This window comes from Chaetodon trifascialis, chromosome 22 (assembly GCF_039877785.1).
Source record: "Chaetodon trifascialis isolate fChaTrf1 chromosome 22, fChaTrf1.hap1, whole genome shotgun sequence".
Taxonomy (NCBI): domain Eukaryota; kingdom Metazoa; phylum Chordata; class Actinopteri; order Chaetodontiformes; family Chaetodontidae; genus Chaetodon; species Chaetodon trifascialis.
This window is the reverse complement of record NC_092077.1, coordinates 6,102,501-6,123,980: the sequence shown is the minus strand read 5'-3', so window position 1 is coordinate 6,123,980 and position 21,480 is coordinate 6,102,501. Positions and strand designations below refer to the sequence as shown.

Below are 21,480 nucleotides of genomic sequence, written 5' to 3'. Positions count from 1 at the left end.
AAGCACTGTGCAGATGGCGCTAAGAGCCGCTACTTACAAGAAAGGTATGCAGTGTGACTTTTTCTCCCTTGTGCCTATATTTTTTCCAATTATGATCTAGGTTAGCAATGCACAGTTAGGACCGAGACGATGTTTTTAAAATTGAACAAAATGGAAGGTTCCTCTGAGGAACATAAGTTCGATGTTGATGACAGCAATGATGTCCCTCTAAGGTTTAGCAACACCTGTGCACAGTTTGTATAATTTCATACCTGCTTTCAAAGTGGAATGTTGCCAAACGACACAAGTTGATCTGCTTAATTGTTTGCTGGTAAAACCCATCATGAGTGTTTGCACTCAGACGATGGACTGATGGATTCCCTCTCCATCAGCGGGTTTTTGCATTTGCACCTGGCGTTTGAGCTGGTCTTCCCATCTAACTCTCAGCAAGAAAGTGAAGAACCATATTTAGCACATATTGAATATTAATTTAAATTGCAAACTATTTGTGCCTTTTAATGTTCTGTATTTATTAAACGTACAATATCTATTATTGAAATCAATAAATGACACAACCTGTAACTTCCAAAACTTGAGAAACTGCAGACCTACTCGGTACAGTTCTGGATGTCTCTGTGACTTTGGCTGAATGAATACTGGGATGATCAGATGCTGAAAAATAAGTTCAAATAAGTTAGGTAGGATGGATAGATGGACTGTTGAACTCTGTCTAAATTGAAAACCATCTGGACCACTGTCTCCTCAGGCAGCACTCAGAACCCTGCTGTTCATGCTAACCATGTAATCAGTGACTATTTTACACCTGAGATACGAAACAGACACAGTTACATGTATTTAACTGAAAAGTAGGACCAGCAGGTACCAGTGGATGCTGAATCGCAGGAATGAAAGTCACAAATCATCTGATTCTAGCAAGATGACGGACTGAAGTGTGTTTATATAGATTATGTCTCATATTCTGTTCAGAGGCGTCACTGCCCTTCCAAGTTGTTCATTTCTTATGCCACATAATGTTTTTGGAAATGAAGAAGGAAAAAGTACATGTTGGTCCATTATCCCTTGCATATCAACCACATGACTGTGTGATCTTGGAGCAAACATGGACAACTCTGGCAAAATCCCCGGAGGCCATCCCCTTTGATGGTCGGCACCATGGAAACATACAGCCATTTGTCCGTCATGGAGTCCAGGGTGGAAAGCTCATAATTAGGAGCACATTGTGATTATGCCGAAGTCAGGATATAAGAGGACAGGCCTCATTCTCACCTCTCTTTCAACTAATGGAATTGACTCATCTTCCAAAATGAGAATTCAATTGATTTTTTCCTCCTTTCTTTCCCCTTGGGTGTTGAACTGGGTGTGAGTGTGAGGATCGACAAGATCGAACAAGAAATCAAAAGGAAAAAAAAAACAACTGTTGGCTCTTCAAGCTCACAGCTAACAACCTTGACGGACTGATTAGGTGGAAGAATACTTTCATGTAGTATGAAAGACACCATCTGCCAGCCGCAAACTGTCACACACAATGCTACAGTAAACAGCTTCTGAAGTACGCATTGAAAGCATTTTAGAAAATTAGGTTTCATGTGATTGTAAAGGGGAACATGTAGCCACAATAGGTGAACAAATAAGGCAAAAGACTCAATTTTATATTCCAACATTACACAAATAAACAGTTTTTGGAAAATGAGAGGGATTATGTAAACCCTGAGCAACGCTGGCTGAAATATTCTGCTTCAGCAAGCAAATCCTAAAGCGCTGCTCTTCTTGAACAGTACAAAAAGCAAACAGAGTTTCTGTCAGCTGCAGCAGTGTTAGTTTATTGCGCAGACCTTGAACAGCACAGTGCAACCAGGCAGGGACAAAGCCGAGGCTGGGAGAAAATGAAAAAAGACATGTTCAAGGTCACAGATGTTTAATTGCAATGATGTTATCTCTAATTAAACCAACACGTCTTTGCCAAGCCACCATTAAGATAATGCTGCAGTCTACATAGGCAGGCTTAGCGATCTCTGCAGGGGTTATGAGTCCTCAGCTTGTAAGAATAACATCTAAACCACTGAAGGGTTCATTTGCAGAAACATAGATCTCTGGTTTGATTTATTTTCCTATGTCACGTCTTTTGTGCCCTCCAGGAAATATCAATCAATTTGGTATCTGTTTATTCTGTTTAAGAATGACTGCTTTTACAGCTAAACTCCTCCTTTTTAAATTGACATGGACTGTATACGTACTCAAATATATGTTCTCCTGACAGATTTTAAGAGTGAGTCGCAGTGAGGATCTCCCAGATTTAAAGCTAATATGATCTGAATTTAGGGGGACAGATTTGAGGAAATATTCTTTCTTCAGACTGTCAATTCTCTGTGTGTCAGGTGACAGCAGGGAAGCAAAGTGATACGTTATGATTTCGTTATGTGACACTGAGGCATAATAGTTAGATCAAAACCTTTAAGGAAAATAATTGAAATCTCAAAAAGGAAGGGTAACACCACGTTTGAAAGTTGTTTACAAATCATAAAGTCGCAATTTAAAGGGGAACTGCAGGAAGTAAGTGTAAGTGTAAAATCATTGGAGTGCCCCTTTAATGTGTCACACAACATATAGTGTCGGCACTTATTCAGGCGAGCGGAAGACAGGGTCATTACAACTCGACTCTTTAGCGAACAGTGAATCACATAGGTCAGATTTACCATTCAGACATCGTTGTTAGGCTTTTAATGGCCACTTTAGGTGCAGCGGTGTAACCTGTCAACACAACAGTGACTAAATACCATTGAGTTAACATTGATGTGTTAGCAAACACTTTCCACATCCAGCATGCACGGAGCATTTGTTGTCCACCAACTTGTGAGGGAAACATCTGGCTCTTGAACAGCTGCAGTAAATGATCCACTGCGTTCACCAGCTGGACACGACTGAGACTCAACCAAAAGAGTAAAGCTGTAGTTGTAAAACCAAAACAATATGATTAAAGATGGTAAAATGCTCTGTATAACTGAGGGTAACTGCAGAGTCAGGTGGTCATTTTCTGTGGGTTCATCACTGCAAGCGACACCTTTCACTTCACATGCAGTCACTTGGTCCACTTTTGGTATAAAAATATTGATTTGCTCGGCTTTAATCTGCTATCTGGGAAACATTTTTGTCAATATGCAGGTAACAGTTTTTTTCTTATTGTGTTACATTTTTGGCCTCCATATTGAAGTTATATAACAGAGGTTTCTACAGCATTTTGATGAGGTGCACCAGGTTTGAAAGTGCCATAAACATTGTGTGACCATCTGCTCGGCAGGTTAGGATTCATAATGCAGCCATATTGGCAGAGGTAGTTATCGTATAATTAGTTATTTGAACAAAAAAAAAAGAAAAAAACGCCAGAGAGGAGGAAGAATAAGTACATCCAGAATCAAATGTGCACCGCACCTTCTCCTCTCTCCTCTTCCTCTCACAGCCCTCTCTCCTCCTCTTGGCTGCACCCACCTTCATGTTATTGGTGTACTGGCTGCTGTTGTATTCCGTATTTACTCTCAGGGCGACCCCACCCACAGCAGCATGCAACCCGACCTGCAGGTGAACAGTTCAGCAGCAGCTCCCCTGTTTCCTCCTCACACTCCGGCTGGATTACTCGCCGAGCGCAAACGATGCGCCTTTAGGATATTAGGATTCAGCCACGGGACGCGGTCCAGCATCGCGTCCGCAGAGCGCATCCGGATGTGAAGGTAAAAGCAGACAAGATGATGGTTTCATTAGGCAGCTGCGTGGGTGTGAAGGTGAGGTTTATTCTGTTTGTTTTGTTCTGCCTCCACAAAAGTCGTGAAATCCAGGTTGTTATCTCTCTGCTGAGCCGGATAATGTGTGGTGACAGAGCAGAGTAGGCTCATACGAATTAGTTTTATTATAAGTGAGTTCATCTCTACATTTCACACTCATTCTGTAACAGTCTATGACTTTCAGCTCCTATTTAAATTTTCTCACGTCTCTAAACTTTGTTACTGTTCCTAACAGTTCTTCTCAGTATCACTTCAAACTGCTAATTGTCTTCCTAATCAATCTATTATTTGTCTGGCCGGTTTAAAAACCTCCAAAAGCCAAATTAGATTCAGGTCACAATAATATATACAGAGAAAAGCAGCCATTTCTCACATGAAAGAAGCTGCAACCAGAGAATAATTTATATTTTTACAGAAGAAATGATAAATGATTAATTGATTGTCGATTGATTAATGAATGTAAGCTACAGATTGGCTCATTGATGAATTGGTTAATCTTTACAGCTCTGATCACCAGGATCCACTGTTGTCCTTTTCCATGCTTGTTTACTATTAATCTACTTGACCTTTGAAGCACTAAAATAATAATTATGAGGGCAGTTTGATGGGGAAAACAGCTGCTCATAGAGATTTTCCAATAATCAAGTTGTATAATTTAAGCATGCTGTAAATATTGCAGGACTTTCACCTTGACTATTGCGTTGGGAAATATGTGGAGCAGTATGGATTACTGATACATATGGATTAAGTTACACTTGTTCCAGCTCTTACTAACAGTTGTCATGTGCAGATGATGCCAGCAGCAGCATTTAAATGTGGATTACAATTTATTTTCATAGTTACATGCATGTGATGCATTTACTTGTATTACTTGTTCTCTTATGGTCTTTCTGTTTTGCTGTTTGTCTCGCTGCCATTTCTGCTCCTGATAAATGTGTTTTGCTTCAATTGACTGTTCATTGGGATCTCTGTTTAATGCCATTAGCTGTTATAATTAATTTCCCTGTTCTCTCTTCCTTGTTTACTCTCTTTCTGTGTCTCTCCTCAGTTCATAATGGCCCTTCACTATCACAGGCTTGTAAGCCTGACATGTGTACACCCAGTGAGAGAGTAACCTGAGATCTCATCCTGAGGGAACACCAGGATGTGTCCCACTGCATCACAGCTTTTGGGCAAGACCAATATTGGAGGCAGCTGTCGCAACCCTGTCGCTGCAGCCTTGCTGCTCTCCTTGTGTCTTGGCTTCCCTCCCTCTGTGGCCACTTGCCCACCCTACTGCCTTTGTGCCAGTGATATAATTTCCTGCAGCAGCCGCAATCTGTCTGCGCTGCCCTTTGATCTCCCAAGCTATGCCACACGGTTGGACCTGAGCCACAATGCCCTAACTGTGGTGCCTGTGGACTGGACTTCACGACCGTTTGACTGGCTTGCCACATTGGTCCTCAGCCGAAACTCCATAAGCCGAATTGAGGTGAATGCTTTCACTGTGACGCTGCATCTCCTTCACCTGGACCTCTCGTCCAACCGACTAACAGTGCTGAACTCGTCCATCTTCACTGGGTTGAGGGAACTGAAAGAGCTGTTGCTGTTTGGAAACCAGATCATCCAGATTAACCCAGGAGCCTTCAGTGACCTTCACAGCCTGCAGAGGCTCTACCTCTCTGGGAACAGACTGTTGGTTTTCCCCCTGGGCCTTTACTGGGAGCCTGGAGGGCCTCATAATCTGACCTTTCTCGATCTGTCATACAACAGGCTCTCCAAGGTTCCTGTCCAGAACCTGTTGTCTCTCACCCAGCAAGGTGGAATTTATTTTCATGAAAACCCTTTGGTCTGTGACTGTGCTTTACTCGCCTTGCTGGAGTACTGGATGTGGAGACAGTATCGGCCACTGGTTGACTTCAGAGGTGAATACCCCTGTAGAGATGATTCAGTTTCTGGGTCTGAATGTAGCAAGCAGGTAGTGTCAGATATGCCGCTAGAGGCACAGACTTACCGCGTAGAGCCTGGCAACTGGCTAAGAGTGCCATGTCCAGGGTTGGCATCTCCATCCCAGGAGGGGCTGGTGGTGTTCTGGGTTACTCCCAGCACTGTGGTGAATTCATCAACCAATGATCCAAATGCCCACCTAGTAGTTTTCCCCAATGGCACCCTTGAAATCCGATCAGCCCTGATGGAGGATTCTGGCATGTATGGGTGTGTGACAGTCCGCAGGCACCGCTATGACCCCAGTGAGTCTTTGGAGGTCAGCGTGGTGGTCGGAAACATAAGCGCTACCTCCAACAGTGGGTTGGTACACCGCAGCGGTGCTGAACATTTCAACACAGCGTTCACCACCCTGGCTTCCTGTGTGGTCAGCATCATCCTGGTGCTGCTCTACCTTTACCTCACTCCCTGTCGATGCCGTGAAAGCCGGGGCGGGGGACCGAGTGGATGTGGCGGACGAGCCATCATCCTCTGTTCAGATCCCAGAGAGGTGGAGACAGGACAGCGGCGTTCAAACGGGAAGAGGGTGGCTTTCTTAGAGCCTCAGGCGGACGACTCTGATATTGGTGTCCCAAAAACACCAGCAATGAACTTGGGTCATGTTACCACTGAGGGAATTCTCAAGAATGGAAGTAGGACAGTGGGACAGACCCTCACAGACCCTTCTCACATGGCATAGCAAGGATTTTACATTTTCATTCCTGCATTCTTACAGTCTGAACCCAGGTGTTTTTTCACTGTTTTGTTTCAGAACACAATGAAAAAATCCATTTGATGTGAAGTAAGCCCTTGTGTACTGTGATCCTTGTGAAGTAATTCTCTCCTGTATGGTTTGGGTATTTGGTCTGAAGCAGAAAATGCACTTCTTTTGTGGGCAGAATTTCAATTATGTCTCGACTGTGAAGTGGCATCTGCTTTTTTTATATCCAGAGTTCATAGGGAAATTTCACTGTTAACGTGGGAAATTGTTGCTGCAAAGATCACAAAGGTCATATAAATGTGGGTGGTGTTTTAAATTGGGCTTAGAGGAATACTTACATCTGATGTAATAAGCTGCTACAGACAAGGGTGGTAATTATTATTGTAGAGCATATGCATTGTGAATATAGCCATAACAGTGACCCTTGTTATTTTTAACCATCTGTCTCTGTACTTGTGGAGCGTATCATTGTCAAAACATGTCAGTCGTGTGTGAAATGATCTGAACTTTGATGTTTTGCCAGATCCATTTGTGTCTGCTTCACACCCTCTTCAAATTATGTTAATCAGGTACAACAATGTCACAAGACCCTGTACAAAGCAAAACATAAAGTAGCCTATTGTGTTGTAGGTGGAAACTTACAAAATCTGTACAGACTTATGTTAAGTTGGATGAAAATGCATTAGATGACCTGGAATTTTCATTTATTCCAATTGCAAAAATATGCATTTTCCCTAAACTATAGTATCCAGCCATGCTTAAAGTTCTAGTTTTATTTTCTTTGGTTCTGATGTATCATTCGTTTCATTTCTCTCTCCAACCAATCCAATAAGAGGTGAACAGAATTTTGTTTGTGTTATTCATAGCACTGAAGATGACACTTAGAGCTGCATTAACCAACATTTGTTTTCTAGCAATCGGTCAAATGACTCGTGTAACGTGAGAGGAGTCACTTGAAGCCACAAACAAGCTGAGGATTACAACCCAACTGAGGATTACAACCTGACACCACTAGGTGAGGGAGAAAATATGTTTGTATGGACTGACCCTTTAATTTGATGGATGAGCGTTAAATGACAAAAGAATTCAAAGGAGTGATGTATTCACATGGCAGCAGCTACAGACTACTGTCATAATTTATAATCTATACCAAAAATGCAGTACTCTGTTGACACCTTGGAAAATTCAGACCACAGTTCTCCAAAGGAGTGTTAAAGTTCAGGTTTAGACCAGCCCACCTTGAACTGGTTTGGACTGACACTTCAGCAGGCTGGACACATGTCAATCTGATCCCTGTTCATCCAGTTTAAAATGGACTTTCCCACTCACCCTCCACCTTGTTCCACCGAGCCGCAGCTTTACAAAGAGAAGATTCACTGAGGAATTGATCCTTATTGGTTCAGACAGGAGGGGAGTTTGGGCTGGCTGATGAAGCCCCAGTCAGCCCAGATTAGTGTCACAGAAATCAGAAGGAAGTTTGCCAGCTCGCCCCAAGCCCACCATGACCCACATAGCTCCGTCCTCCCTTTGTTTGATTCTTATAGGTGTGTGGAACAATTTCCAAGGTGCCAAGAGGCTTGTTGAAGGTACATGTCCATGCAACCACTCTCTGAATATCAACTTTTTATATTTCTTCTACTCTGTTAGATGTAGGGTAGATTTGAAGTAGAGCAGTGAAGTTGTCATGAATACACAGACTTGAAGGTATGAAATAAAATGTTTCAATTTGGAGGATGAGTGTGTTCTTTTTATCCCTACAAGTGAATATAACACTCATATTGGACTTGTTTAGGATCTACACTTTTTTTTTTCATCTTGTTTGGCTCCTCTCTGGCAATCTGGTCAAATCTTTTTTGGATCTAAAATGAAAAGAGGCAGTTGGGGTGAAAAATGAAAAGTAGTGTTACATCAGAAGGATTTAAGGATGACCAATAACCTCTTAGTGAGTCAACAAATCGCATTTTTGCAAAAAATCCTCTTACAAGCCTTTTCTGTGGAGAGAGAGAGAGAAAAAAGCAAAACCTTTAAAACCTTGTTTTTCTTGTGCACTTGTTGGTCAGTGCTTTTCCAGGCATAATGACATTTGAAATGAGCGCTGTAACGGCAGTGAGGACAAGAGGAGCCTTTTACAACAACTTCATGCTTTCAGAGGAAACAGGCCAAAGGCAGGTGTTGAATGGGCTTCCGGTAGTGATGGATCCCACTGGGATTAATTTAGGCATCCCTCTCCATTCGCAGTGACAAGGTGCTTTTCGCAGGTCAAGACAGTGGCATTTGGAGAGTGTTGCAGGTGTCAGTCCAGCTATTTCCAATTAGCAAATAGCAGTTAAGTGCTCACTTCAGTGAATAATATTAATTTAATGATGATGGTGGCTGCAACAATATTGAGTGTTTGTAGAAGAAATAGCACGTCTTGGTTTTATTTGTTTATTGGTTTAAAGAGCAGTTCCCTGATATTACACAAATGACCCTGTTGATGTCGGGATTATCTCATGTTTATAACAGAAAGCCAATTTCAGACCGTCTTTCCTGGAAGACTTTATAGTGTTACGCTCTCAAATAGTAAAGAAAACAGGGAGTCTGAGAGAGAAGTTAAAATTCTGCTTACTTTCTTACCTCCACATATCTGGCCAATCGTTGCATGAATTGGGCGGGAATGTCAGATTGATGGTTTCTGCGGGGGGGGGGGGGGGGGGGGGGGGGCATTACCAAATGTGTGACCATTACCAAATGTGAGTCCCCCAACCTAATTGATAGGCAATATTACATTGATGGAGTACCCTTTTCATTAACCTATTCCTTATATGCGTATATTTGGGAATTTAGATTTCTATGTATGTACAGTATGTATATATGTATGTATCTGTCTGTATATAAATATTTAAGTGTGTGTATATGTACTCAAGGTCTTACTTTGTTGCGCTCTTCACTAAATTATTTCTTTGCGCTGTGCACATATCCAGCCATTGTAATGTTACAGGTGATTTTTTTCCATATATTGTGACCAAAACCCGTTTTTTTCTGCTCAAATCTGGCTTGTATGCACCTCCTCGGAGTTTGAAGGTCAATTAGCTGAATTAAGCGTCCCCTCCTCATACAAATTAACCAAGATTCTATATAGGGTATATCTAGAGTGTATATGTTGTTCATTGACATCTCCAGCTGTGGTAGCTGTTCCCATGCCAAGTCATAAAAAACCATAAACTGGTTTATGGTAAAATACCTTATGTAAATCAATCATCTAAACCAATGATATAATTGTTATTATAGCTGTAATCTAGTAACAGCATACTGTAATAGTCTTGGTATTAATGGTGGTTGTAGTACCAGTAAGTGTAATAACAGAGCAGCAGGAGTATTAGTATTAATAGGAGTTTACTGAATTCTAATTGAGTAACATCAATTATAAAATTCTACTGAAACAAGTCGATAGACAAATACAGTCGGACACCACAGAAGTGTTTAATCTCCTTTGTGCCCAATATAAATGTAGTAATTTCCTGGCTATCCATAATTCAAATGCTGGAGGAGTATAATGGCTGTGTGGGTTGCAGCTGAAATAGGAACCTTAATGTGCACACATTGAAGACAATGGGACCATTTAGCAAATTGTTTAATTAAGGTGGTTTTATTAATGTTGGCCTCTTAACTGTGTGCTTGATCCACCATGTTCTGACAGTGAGAGCCAAAGCTACTGTGAGGAGACCTGCCTTACTAGAGAAGGACCAGTGTGATCTGTCCACAACACAGGGCGTCACGGCCCCTGCAGTCCTACTGTTTCACAAGCAAAGTTTACTAGTGATAATGATTTCATTCTTCAGTCTGCAATAACTCGATCAAAGCTGGAGTAATTTTCCTTTTGGATTAGCTCTTTTCTCGAGACCACAGCTCAACCTGCAGCACATACTGTAAAAATGATGTAAAATCTTATCAAATATTCTTACAACATGGTTAAAAATTAAAGCAGTTCGATGGAACCTTTCTCTACACAGTGAACTGTAAGTGTAGACATTTGGAGCATGTGCAACCCCAGTGGGATTTGATCCTATAACATTGGGAGCTCTTGTGCCACATCTTATACATACTCTATTGTAACCCTTTCCAGAGAGTAATGCTGGTGACACGCATGAGAAAATATCAATGAAAAATCTGTATGTGCATTTGTTTAATTTTTCATAACAAATAAATCCATGTTGAATGACTATTGACAGTAAAAAGAACTTAACCGCTAAATAATTGAAACAAGCAGGTTTATAAGAGGTAAAATGTACGCATACCTGCAGTTTCTTATGGACATCATGCTCGGTGGGGCTTCGACATTATATTAAAGTGGAAAAAAGGAGAACACACAGCAATTCCATTACCTGCAGGATGAAAACACAATATACAGTATCTAACACACCGTGCTCGAGTTCTGTAATATCCGTGAAAAGCTCGGTGGTGAAGTGGCTGCATCAATAACATGGGGAACGTATTTGGGGATTGCAGAGAGTTTATTGCATCCTGCAGGTCTCTGTCATGTATTCAGGATGTACTTTCTCTGTGACGTCTCACCTTCTTCAGATTTTTTCTTTCACCTTTGTGGGTGAAAAAATATTCCATGTATTCCCCCAAAATGTTGTTAATAGCATCACCGCTCAGCTCATTAGTTTGTACAGCAAGACAGATTTACATTTGATCTGCAAAGTATTATCTGTATTTTTAATTGTGGAGAATTGTTAGCACTAAATTGACTGGTGTTTTACTGTTTACACATTTAGACAATTATGCTATTACAGCCATATTAACCCACGTTATAACTAAGTAATGTTACTGAACAGTCGTGGTGTGTGTATTGATATAAATAAATAGCTATAATTCACATAATATTTGAGTAAATGTTACGAAGATAGCTCATATTTATTATGAGCAGAAACTATTTATTCTAATCTGGGTCATTTTTGATCCACTAAGGGAAGAGGGTAAGCTCCAATCATGTATGCATCTGAAGGTTAGACGCTTTCAAATGGCAGAGCAGTCCATATTGTAATATGACTGTATTAAGACAGCTTTATAGCAGACTATGCAACCAACATTAATGCTGTAAGTCACATTTTAAGGAGTGCAAAGATCAAAATCATATTACTTAACATCATTTTGCAAGCTTAGACATGAAAAAATAGCCCAAGCTGAGGAGAGAGAATGGGTGTTTCATCAACTAATGTGCTTTAGTTTAAGGAGCATATCAGCCAGAGTGGAGGAGGCAGACGGGGGGGAGGGAATGTGATTGAGTGCTGAGAGAGTTTTTGTTGAAGGGATGAGTGTTCAGCCCACAATAAGATAGGGACGAATTGTAATGTTGTGACTGTAGATTAGAGCCAGACAAACCTGACATTGTAAATACGCAGGATGAGCTCTCCAAAGCCACCAAAGAAAGGAGCTGGAGCAAGGCGGCGTGATTGTGAGCTCATGTCGCACTTCATTAAAATGTGCAAAAGCAAACACCAAATCTTACAGTTTGGTGTCACTTGAAGCTGTGTGCTGCAGGCACTGTTGGATAAACCACTGGGATCCATATGACACACAGCACATTACCTGTGAAATTACCAGTGAAGTCTCTCTTAGAAATGACTTGAAGGAACAAACACACAGCAGAGAAAGGCAGCAACCCTGCCACGTTTAAAAGACTGATGTCATTTCTATGCTGCTTTTTCATCCCCGTCCACAGAAAAAGGACTGAAAAGCTGACATTTCATGGATGACTTGAGGACCTCACACAGCTCTTAAGCTGGGTTCTATGACGTATGTGTGTTTTCCAATAATCAAGGTAATAAGTCACTACCAGGAAATTTCCTCTAAGAGATAAGAGAGAAGGTCAGGCAATAGGGCTAATGACTGCCATGAATAAAGAGAGAGAATTTGCAATCAAACGCTAACGATAGCAGCATAATGAAGTATAAAGGATCTCAGCCGAATTTTAGATATAGGAAGCTTGTAAGGACACAATTAACTTGTTCATTTAACCTCAGGGTTCTGGGTTATAACCATAGCGAGGAAACTATATTGAAACATTGTGGGTCAAGCTGAAGCCAGTGGAGGTTAAAAAATCTCAGCAGTGAAAGGAAAATGTATATTCTTGCATTGCATCAATACATTAGAGCCGCAGACTGTCTTGATGCAAACCTTTTATTTCTTGACATTAAAGGGGCTGTCATGTTTTGTTTTTGGCTCTGTTAACCTTTAGACACAGCTTGATAACCAGCATGTCAGACTTTGATTAGAAAGCATCACATTCTGTGTTTTAATGCTCCGTGTTAGTAGCTGATGTTTAACAGTTGAAACAATTCATCACATTTTATCATTATTTTTATTACTATTGCTATTATGAATGAGGAGAATTTTTGATACTTATACATATGAAAATCCAACACAAATACAACGGAAAGGTGCTGAAAATGAAAAAAAATGTGCTGCAGAAAGCCAAAACAAATATATTAAAGCAACCACGCTGGGAGACCTGGAGAGCTTCCCTTGTCATCCACTGTATTATTAGCATCATTTTCAGCCGCTGGCAGCTGTTTTCAGTGGAAAGATTCTCAAAATCTCGCTGTACACTACCTGCACCAAACAGCTGACACAGTTAGCGACAAGCTAGTGAACACTGTGGAGCATTTATCAGGAGTTGGAAGAGACTAGATCAGATCTAAAAGTAGAGTTGGTGTTGGATTTACACTCAGCAGGTGACCAGAAACATGACTCCAAATGAATGCCAACATTGCAGGTTGTGTAAATAGCGAAGTGCTTGCAGCACGCTCACCACATCAACTTTAAAAGGTGATAATATATCACTGTAGTTTTCACAGCTTGTTCTGCTGACCCCAGGTAGCCAAAAACAAACAAACAAAAATCTGTGCCCATATATAACAAGCAATAAATACATCATTCACTGTGATTATAATTAAGGTGGTTAGTGTGGTTAACAGTCGCTACTTAGCTGGTCTAATATGAGGATGTTCATTCCCATCCACACAGAAGATGTGTGTTGTAATTGTTCTGCCTGATGTGTTTGCGCATTCATCCAGAGTGTATTGATTAGGGTTATAAGTGTCTGCTAAAGGCCAGAAAATCACACCCATCCTCATTCAGCGCTGTTGAGGGTTTGAGTTTTATAACCCAGTGTGCAGTGCATGCTGCAAAGTGGCCTCAAAGAGATTGCTACAGCATGTGCTCACTTCTGTATACACAGCATTCTGTCATCTGAAGTGCCCATCAATCAAACAGTTTGAGTGATAGTTGACTTTTATAAATAGCAGCTATTTTCTCCATCTCTTTAATTACAGTGGTTACCGGCTGCAGCTCACTGCTTATTTACACTCGTTTATTCCAAACTAGAAATGTTAAATGCATCACTTCCTATGTGCTTGGTGATTGTTCTAATAAGTGGTAAACACATGACCAGCCATTTATTTATATAAAAATGTTGCTTAATACTATTTCTACAACTTCTATATGGGTGGTCAGGAATGGTTCCAACCCAACTCACCTATTCTCATGTAATGCTGCATATAAGAAGGCCACAATGCTGCCCTTCAGCACACAATTATAGCTACTTGAAGACAGCCAGGTGTAAGTGCAGCATCCAACCACCTCCTGCTTCACTGTGATGAAACAGTAGGAGATGTAAAGCCTGAAGGGACAGTTGGAACAAATGTGCCCGCCACAGATATGGAAGCTGAAGCTGACCCAGATTCCATGGGAAAGAAGGTGCAAGCCTTATCCGCAGTGTAATTATCCTCTTTTTCTGAGGCTGGCAATGACAGCTTTGCCCTTAAAATTGTCTGATCAAATATTTCAGTGCGGAGGAGGGGTCAGTCTGGGCAGGATGTGAGCTGCTACCCATATCTTCAACACGTTATTAGACCTTATTATCTGGCCACTGTCGCACACTGGGAGTGTCTGTGTGTGTGTGTGTGTGTGTGTGTGTGTGTGTGTGTGTGTGTGTGTGTGTGTGTGTGTGTGTGTGTGTGTGTGTGTGTGTGTGTATAACCAAAATTATGCTAGACAAATGACTTCATAAGTCTGAAGTAAATGAGATAAAGTACTTTGTTTGAAAAGTGGACTTAATAGTTGGATTTGGGATTAAGATCAAGGACAGTTTAAGTTTAGGATTTGGATCAAAGGTTTAAGTGGAGATGAAATGAAAAATGCCTTTTTAACCCTTTTAGATTGCAAGAACTGTCATATTGTGCACCTATTTAACAATAAATGCAAAAATGAACACTGAAATGACATAAAAATCCATTTCTTTCTCTCTTACATCAAATCCAATCATGTTTTCTTCCTTTAAAACAAAATATGATGTGTGCTTACGTAAGCTTGAACCAACTAGTTTCAACTAGTAATATCATGTCACTCACCCGTCAATCAATCTTCAATTTTTAGTGGCACAGCGGTAAGTGGCCAAAAAATCAGTTCATGTAGGCTCCAATCCAGCTGAAATTTGAATTCTCCTCATTTCAAGCTTCAAGTCTCTGGGTTGGCTTTTCCTACCAGTGGCAGTGGTTGACATTTGCGAGCCAGTGGTACGAGGACACGTGTTGTCAACTACCATGATGCATGATTGCACATCCTAGAAATGCTGATATGAGACATTTTCTACAATGTTCAACATTTGGGACGACCCATCGCGCTGTTAAGTTTGAATTCTACTTCAAGAGTTTTGTCAGAAAGCTTGTGTTTTTCCCCTGTCCCTTTGTGTCTTGTGAGTCCTCTCCTAGTGTATATTTGTGTGTTTGTGTGTGTGTGTCTGGGCTGGAAGGTTCCACCTCAGTCATGGCTCACCTACACCTGATCCTCATGCCAATCAGCCCCCACAGCTGCAGCCAATCAATGAATCACCAGCCACAGGACAACAACCCGGCTCTCCTCACCAGTCGTAGTGTTGTACTCGCTCACCTGATAACACAATCTAACAGGCAATCTAACTCTCCCAGTGGTTTGTTCTTTGCTCAAGTTTTGCTTAGACTGTGCTCTCCTTGTGTTTCAAGGTCAGCTCCAGTCTGCCACCTGAAATCCTGCTGACTCCTTTTCTAAGTCAAAATCATCTCAAGCTGCGTCCTGCATTTGGAGTCCAGACCTTTACTCAGCCTACGTTAACACGTAGCAGGGTATTTTGGAAAACAGATATTTTGCCCCTCTGTTTTCAAAAATAACATTGTGCACACAACATAATTTTCAAAAATGTTGTCGTTTACATGAACCCGGACAAATACGCCGTCAAGCGTAAACATAGGTCAATCACGTGACGTCAAGTATATTTCGTCGCATGTTGTGACGTTTCAGAACCTACAACGCTGTTTAACCCTGTTTACACGGCAACACATAACCGGCGTTTTCAGAAATCTTCACTTTGGCCAGAGTTTTTAAAAACGTGAAAAAAACTCAGTTTGCATGAAAACATATGCGTTTTCCCTAAGTGTAAACGTAGCCTCAGTCTTAACAAGTTCAAGCTAGCAAACAAGGTTATCTTGCTTCCACTTGGACAATGGCAGCTAGTTAGCCTAGCACTGATTCCCATTAGAAGTACAGTGGACAGTAATGACAAATGGCTTACAGCAAAGGTTAGCCCTGTGTAACACAGGGGTCAAAGAGTCATGATGTGGGGAGGGCTTTAATAGGACCAAGCAGCAGCTGACAATAGGCAGTGTTATGGAAGGTGCTGTCACTGCAGAAAAATAGCTATAATATACATTTCTTTATATATATATATATATATATATATATATATATATATATATATATATATTTCAGTTCAATTTAAGTTAATAGTCCCCAAATGACTGTAACAGTGACAGACTGAAGTGTAAGAATCAGTATGTGTTGGATGTGTGTGTGTGTGTGTGTGTGTGTGTGTGTGTGTGTGTGTGTGTGTGTGTGTGTGTGTGTGTGTGTGTGTGCTGTATATATGATGATCCTGACTGTATTAAAGAATGGCAAATGAACGAGAAACAGCCTGAAAGAAAAAGGAGAAATAGAAATGACACAATCAGACTGAGAAAGAGAAACACACACGGAGAGAGAGAGAGAAAAAAAGAGGGGGAAAGAGATGGACTTGTCAGCTGTGTTGTCCTGGCAACCACAGCCAGGAAACAGGAGTGTTTTATTTCCATGTTTTTTATTTGTTTTCCTGCCTTTTACAGCGATGATCCAGGATGTGACATCAGGGCCGGGCTGTCTAATGTCGCTGAGTGCAAACAATCTTCCAGGCGGCTTACATGCAGCGCTCGTTATCTGAAATTTGGAGGCAGGCAGCTGGAGCCTTGATATTTAAAGGAGGCGGTTTCTGGCATGTGGGTGATTCATCTGAGCTGCTTGTAGGTTACGTGGGGAAGAAAACACGTGGTGGACCATGGCTTTCTGTCTGTCCTGTTTCAGCCTCTGGTGGATGCAGATATTCCATAGGAAGAGGGATTTGCAAAGGATGCAGTATCTGAACACGAATATTTGAGCCATGGCAGAGGGAAGTACACTATGTGCGCCTGATTTAAATGCAATCATTTCCAAAGTGTATTAACTGACAATGGTTTCACGAAATGTTCCAGAGTCTGTGAATCTCACCCCATTGTTGTTTATGAACAACTGGGCGTTTGAAAAAATGTCTGTCCATATGAAAAAAGCAAAAACACAACTGAAGCGCTGTCGAGAGTGTATCAAACCAACTCTAAAGCCACGCTGGCCAATCAGAGGCCTGACGAAAGCTATTACCAGTAGGCTACCTGCAATTAGAGGTCCAACTGAGTTTTATCCAAAACCCAGTGTGGTGCAGGGTCTGTGTCCGCCAGCGTACAAAAATTGCTTTATGTATGTATATACATATATACACACAAAGTGGAAATGAAGATGCAAATCAATTTCAAAGCACAATACAGTAGATTTAAATACTTTCGTTAACGTAAGTCTACGATTGCTACTTAAGACAATCGGGGCAATTACAGCAAAGATATGACTTTCCTTTTAAATCTTGTGCATTAAATATTTGTGCAAGTCCATCAACTGCCTAATTAAAATGAAATTAAAATAAAATACAGATTAAGCAAGTCACACAGAGCCTCAGGATGTGCCACACTGATGGATGAATTAAATTAAGTCTTTTCCGATCGTAGAGTTCAGTTACCTGTGGCAGAATAACATCCAGCAGGTCAAGACAGCGCAGGTGTGGGTATTTTTTGGTCTTTCTGGGGACCGATCCAAGAGGTGACTGTAATAAATGGCTCTTTATGAAGCAGCTTCTTCTTTAAGTTGGTCAGGCGACACACTCAGGTATAGGGGTCAGAAATATGGGAGAAAATGATCAGCTCACATCATGGTGAACGCGTTAGCGACATTAGCATTCATTTGGGGTTGTGTTTCTCGCCACATCTGGTTTGATCCCTGTCATGTAGACGCTCCACCATGTTCACCAGCTAGTCACTCACTTCGTCTGACTGCCGTTTGGTGCTGGGCGGGTGGCACACAGTGGGTTTATCAGCTTAAAGCAGCTGCCTGCTGTGTCTGGAAATGAGCCTGATGAGAGCAGTGACAGTGAACCAAACAAAGCAATAAAGCTGCGTGCCGTAAAGCCAAAACAGTGAGCTGAAAGATGCTCTGACACACTGTAGAGCTGAGGAAAACGACGTCATCGGGCGATAATTCTCTGTGGGTTAGTCTCTATCAGCAACACCTTTCACGTCACGCAAAGTTATTTGATCCATTGTTAATAGAAAAATATTGATTAGTGCAGCTTTAAAGTCCAAATTAATACATAAATGTGATGAAAATACATCAAAATAAAGTCATACTATGGATCACTTGGCGTTTATCATTCTGCTGTGAAATGACAGCTAGATAAAGAGGCTGAAACGGTGTTTAAAATTTGTCACATTCTGTCATGAACATGAGAAAAGATGCTTCTGAGTCTGATTTTCTCCAGACTTTGTTGCTGAATCTGCTCATTTAAATCCCACTGTGCCACTCACTGTTGCTGTGTTCATCTTAAAACATGTACTGCAAGTCAAAGCTGCCAAGATTTGTATTCAGGGACACATCTGTCTCATTAGTATACATGACCACAGCGGCAGAGTGTCCCGTCGCCCACTGGCGGAAAGAGAAGCAAATCAAAACGTGAGAGTGGAGAGCAAACCTTCCAGAGCTCCACCAATCACTGATCCTCGCCAACATCTACACCAGCATCTACATGAGGTGTTTAGTTTGCTCATGTCACACAGCTAAATACAGGATTTTAGGATGTTTCTTCCCTCTGTTGTTTTTACACTTCAACAGGCCAAAAAAACTCCACACACTGTACAGCAATAAGACGAGAGGTCTGTCCTTCATACAAGACACCATCTCTGTATTCTCACCGCTCCACCTCCCCTCGCCCCACCACACCAATTTGAGTGCCGAGCTGCCAAAATGCAGGATATGAGGAAATATCAGATATTATCCTCTGACAGCCTTACGTAACTCCTGAGCGTGTGTCAGGGGTAATCCTCTTAGTGAGAGGAGTCGCCTTAATAGGAAACAAAACACAGTTTGCCTCCCCTGTCCCCTGCTTTTAATAATCAAAATGGAGTTTGCGCAAGAGCCCCCACACCAGAGTAATCCACGCTGGAGGACAAGCCTCTGCTCGCTAATCTATGATTATTTGTATGTTCAAAATGAGCAGATGAGTGATCGACGTGGATAAACAGATGTGTTTGGGTATTAAAATGCATGTGCAGGGATGCCGGACACAATACCTGCCCCACTGGCGCTGTGCTGTTGGACAAAATCAAGAGTCTGACGTGTGGAAGGTGATGCAAATTCAGTCACGCAGTGGAATATGAAATAACAGCTGCATTATTTAAAGCATCATTGACTTCTCCTCATGAGATTGCATTACCATGAAGACAGTGTTGTGTTTCATCATAAAACACAGAGTGATAAGGATGCATGTAAAAGCCTGCTTATCTACTTTAAGAGAGATAACAAGCTGGTTAGCCTTGAAGCCAGCTGCACACTGCACAAAATGTGTGATCAGGTCTTAATTCATATTCAGAGATGCGTGAAGGTTGAAGGATGTTTAGCACAGTTGACACATTTCCCCCTTTCATCTCTTCAGTGGTGCTCCAAAAGAAACTCATGTAAATTTGGAGACATTTCAATTGAATTCAACATCAAAATAGTTCAAAAGTAGTAATATCATTATCACATTCTATTATTATGAGAAATATTACCATAAATCAGTGCCAAAGTCTGTTGTTGCTGAAGTGTAACTTAGCACTCTGACTCCCCCTGCTGGTGTGAGCAGGAAGTACTGATTTGTCTGAACAGCTGTTACTTTATCCAGCGTCTTACTTCACCCAGTGCTGAAGCTGCCACTGAGGACATTGAGGTCTTCAGTGTTTCTTTAATGAACTGAATTATTTTTTACTGCGTCTAATTTTTTTTCCAAATGTTTCCTTGTACTTTCCAACAATAGTCTTAGAAATACTGTGATCTGACACTGATTACAGGAGAAATGTAAATTTTCATGCTTTATTATTGGTAACATTGGTTGTGTGCTTGCTTGTGGACACATTTGAGGCTGCTCAGCTAATCTGCTGTGCACTTAAAGACTCTCTGTGTTACACTAATTGGAATTTAGCAATTGGAAATGTATGAATAATTACTACCAAATTATATATTTTTTTCAACCTGTAGAAAAGTTACCATTTAATCATATTCTTTCTTTCTTTTTTGGCACTTTTTTTGTGATGACTGAGAATGATTAAAATGACATACATACGTATAATAGTGTATATCTATATCACAATGCTGAAGAAAGACACACAGTCAAGTAAAAGTCAACTTTCTTTACAATAAATAATGTTTATTACTGCAGTTATTCAGCTAAATTCAAATGGAAAGCATTTCAAAGTTTAGCCTACTGTGGACGCTGCCACGGCTCGGATAGAATAGATCTCTAAGTAACGTCTTGGTTTGTCTGTGTGGGTGGGATTGCTGGACAACAGCTGCAATGAGAGTGGGTGACAGCACGCGCAGAGCGGGGTTAAGATGTTCAACTCTTCTTCCAAATTCCTCTTCCTCACTCTTAGTATTTCCCTCTTTCAGACAATGCAAGTATCTTACACATTTTGCTGAGCCTCACAGCGACAGGAAAACCAACTGCTCCACTGACTCCAATGATAACCGAGAGGAGCAAAATCAGAAAAAGGGCCTTTTTTTTAGGTTGCTCTATTTCCAACATTGTTGACAGCAACACGTTCAGACTGTCTCTCAGGATGTGTAGGTGATAGGAATTATGCTCTTTAAGTAATAAGATATTTGAGCAGTGCCTCTCAGCTTAATCTCTATTAAACCAACTGTGTGAGGAGTCACCAGCAGTTCCCATCACCATCGCAACCTGTAAGTGCAGGTGGTTGAGATGTGCTAATTGGAGTGCTTCTCTGATTAGACTCCAGTGTCCTGGTGCTATATACAAAACATTTGAACATCTTTAACTTGAGCTGCTTTTTCAAGCCCTTTCATCACTCCCTGCCTCTCAGGTGAACCCCCTACTGTTGGTGGATTCTCTACTGATGTGACACACACCCACGCAGATACGCATGGCCCTTCATAGACGGAACTTGCGTTTCAAGTTCACACTTAAAAAACAAGCATGTATACATGTTCAAATGTCTAAAAAACAACTGACTGGCATTTCTGTGAAACTGCTGCCACATACTGTATCTCACAGAAGGCTTTAAGGCAGAAACACAGGTGTTAGTGAGAACAATGACACACACTCACCTCAACACCTAGTATAGTTAGACCTCAGCTGATACATTCATACACTGAGGCTCATTTAAGACCGTTCATTGTAACCCTTTATCCATGTCCCACTATCCCAGCTCATAATACTCCTTTAAATAAGCCAGCAGTGCAGTTTGGATCCCAGCCATCCATCAAGCGATGCTGCTCAGCTCTCATCTGTACATGAAGCAACAAAGTCCAGCTTCAAGCTTTTCAAGCAATGCTGTTTAATGC

The 21,480-nt window shown here is 41.2% G+C and overlaps 1 protein-coding gene across 1 annotated transcript; it reads left to right on the top strand.

The window, feature by feature from the left end:
- The first annotated feature begins 3,526 nt into the window (after positions 1-3,526).
- Positions 3,527-8,187, top strand: LOC139350600 (amphoterin-induced protein 2-like). Its single transcript, XM_070992090.1, has 2 exons — positions 3,527-3,722; positions 4,822-8,187. Exon 2 carries the CDS (start codon positions 4,918-4,920, stop codon positions 6,433-6,435), a length of 1,518 nt encoding a protein of 505 aa, XP_070848191.1. The 5' UTR covers positions 3,527-3,722; positions 4,822-4,917; the 3' UTR covers positions 6,436-8,187.
- The last annotated feature ends 13,293 nt before the right edge of the window (positions 8,188-21,480 follow it).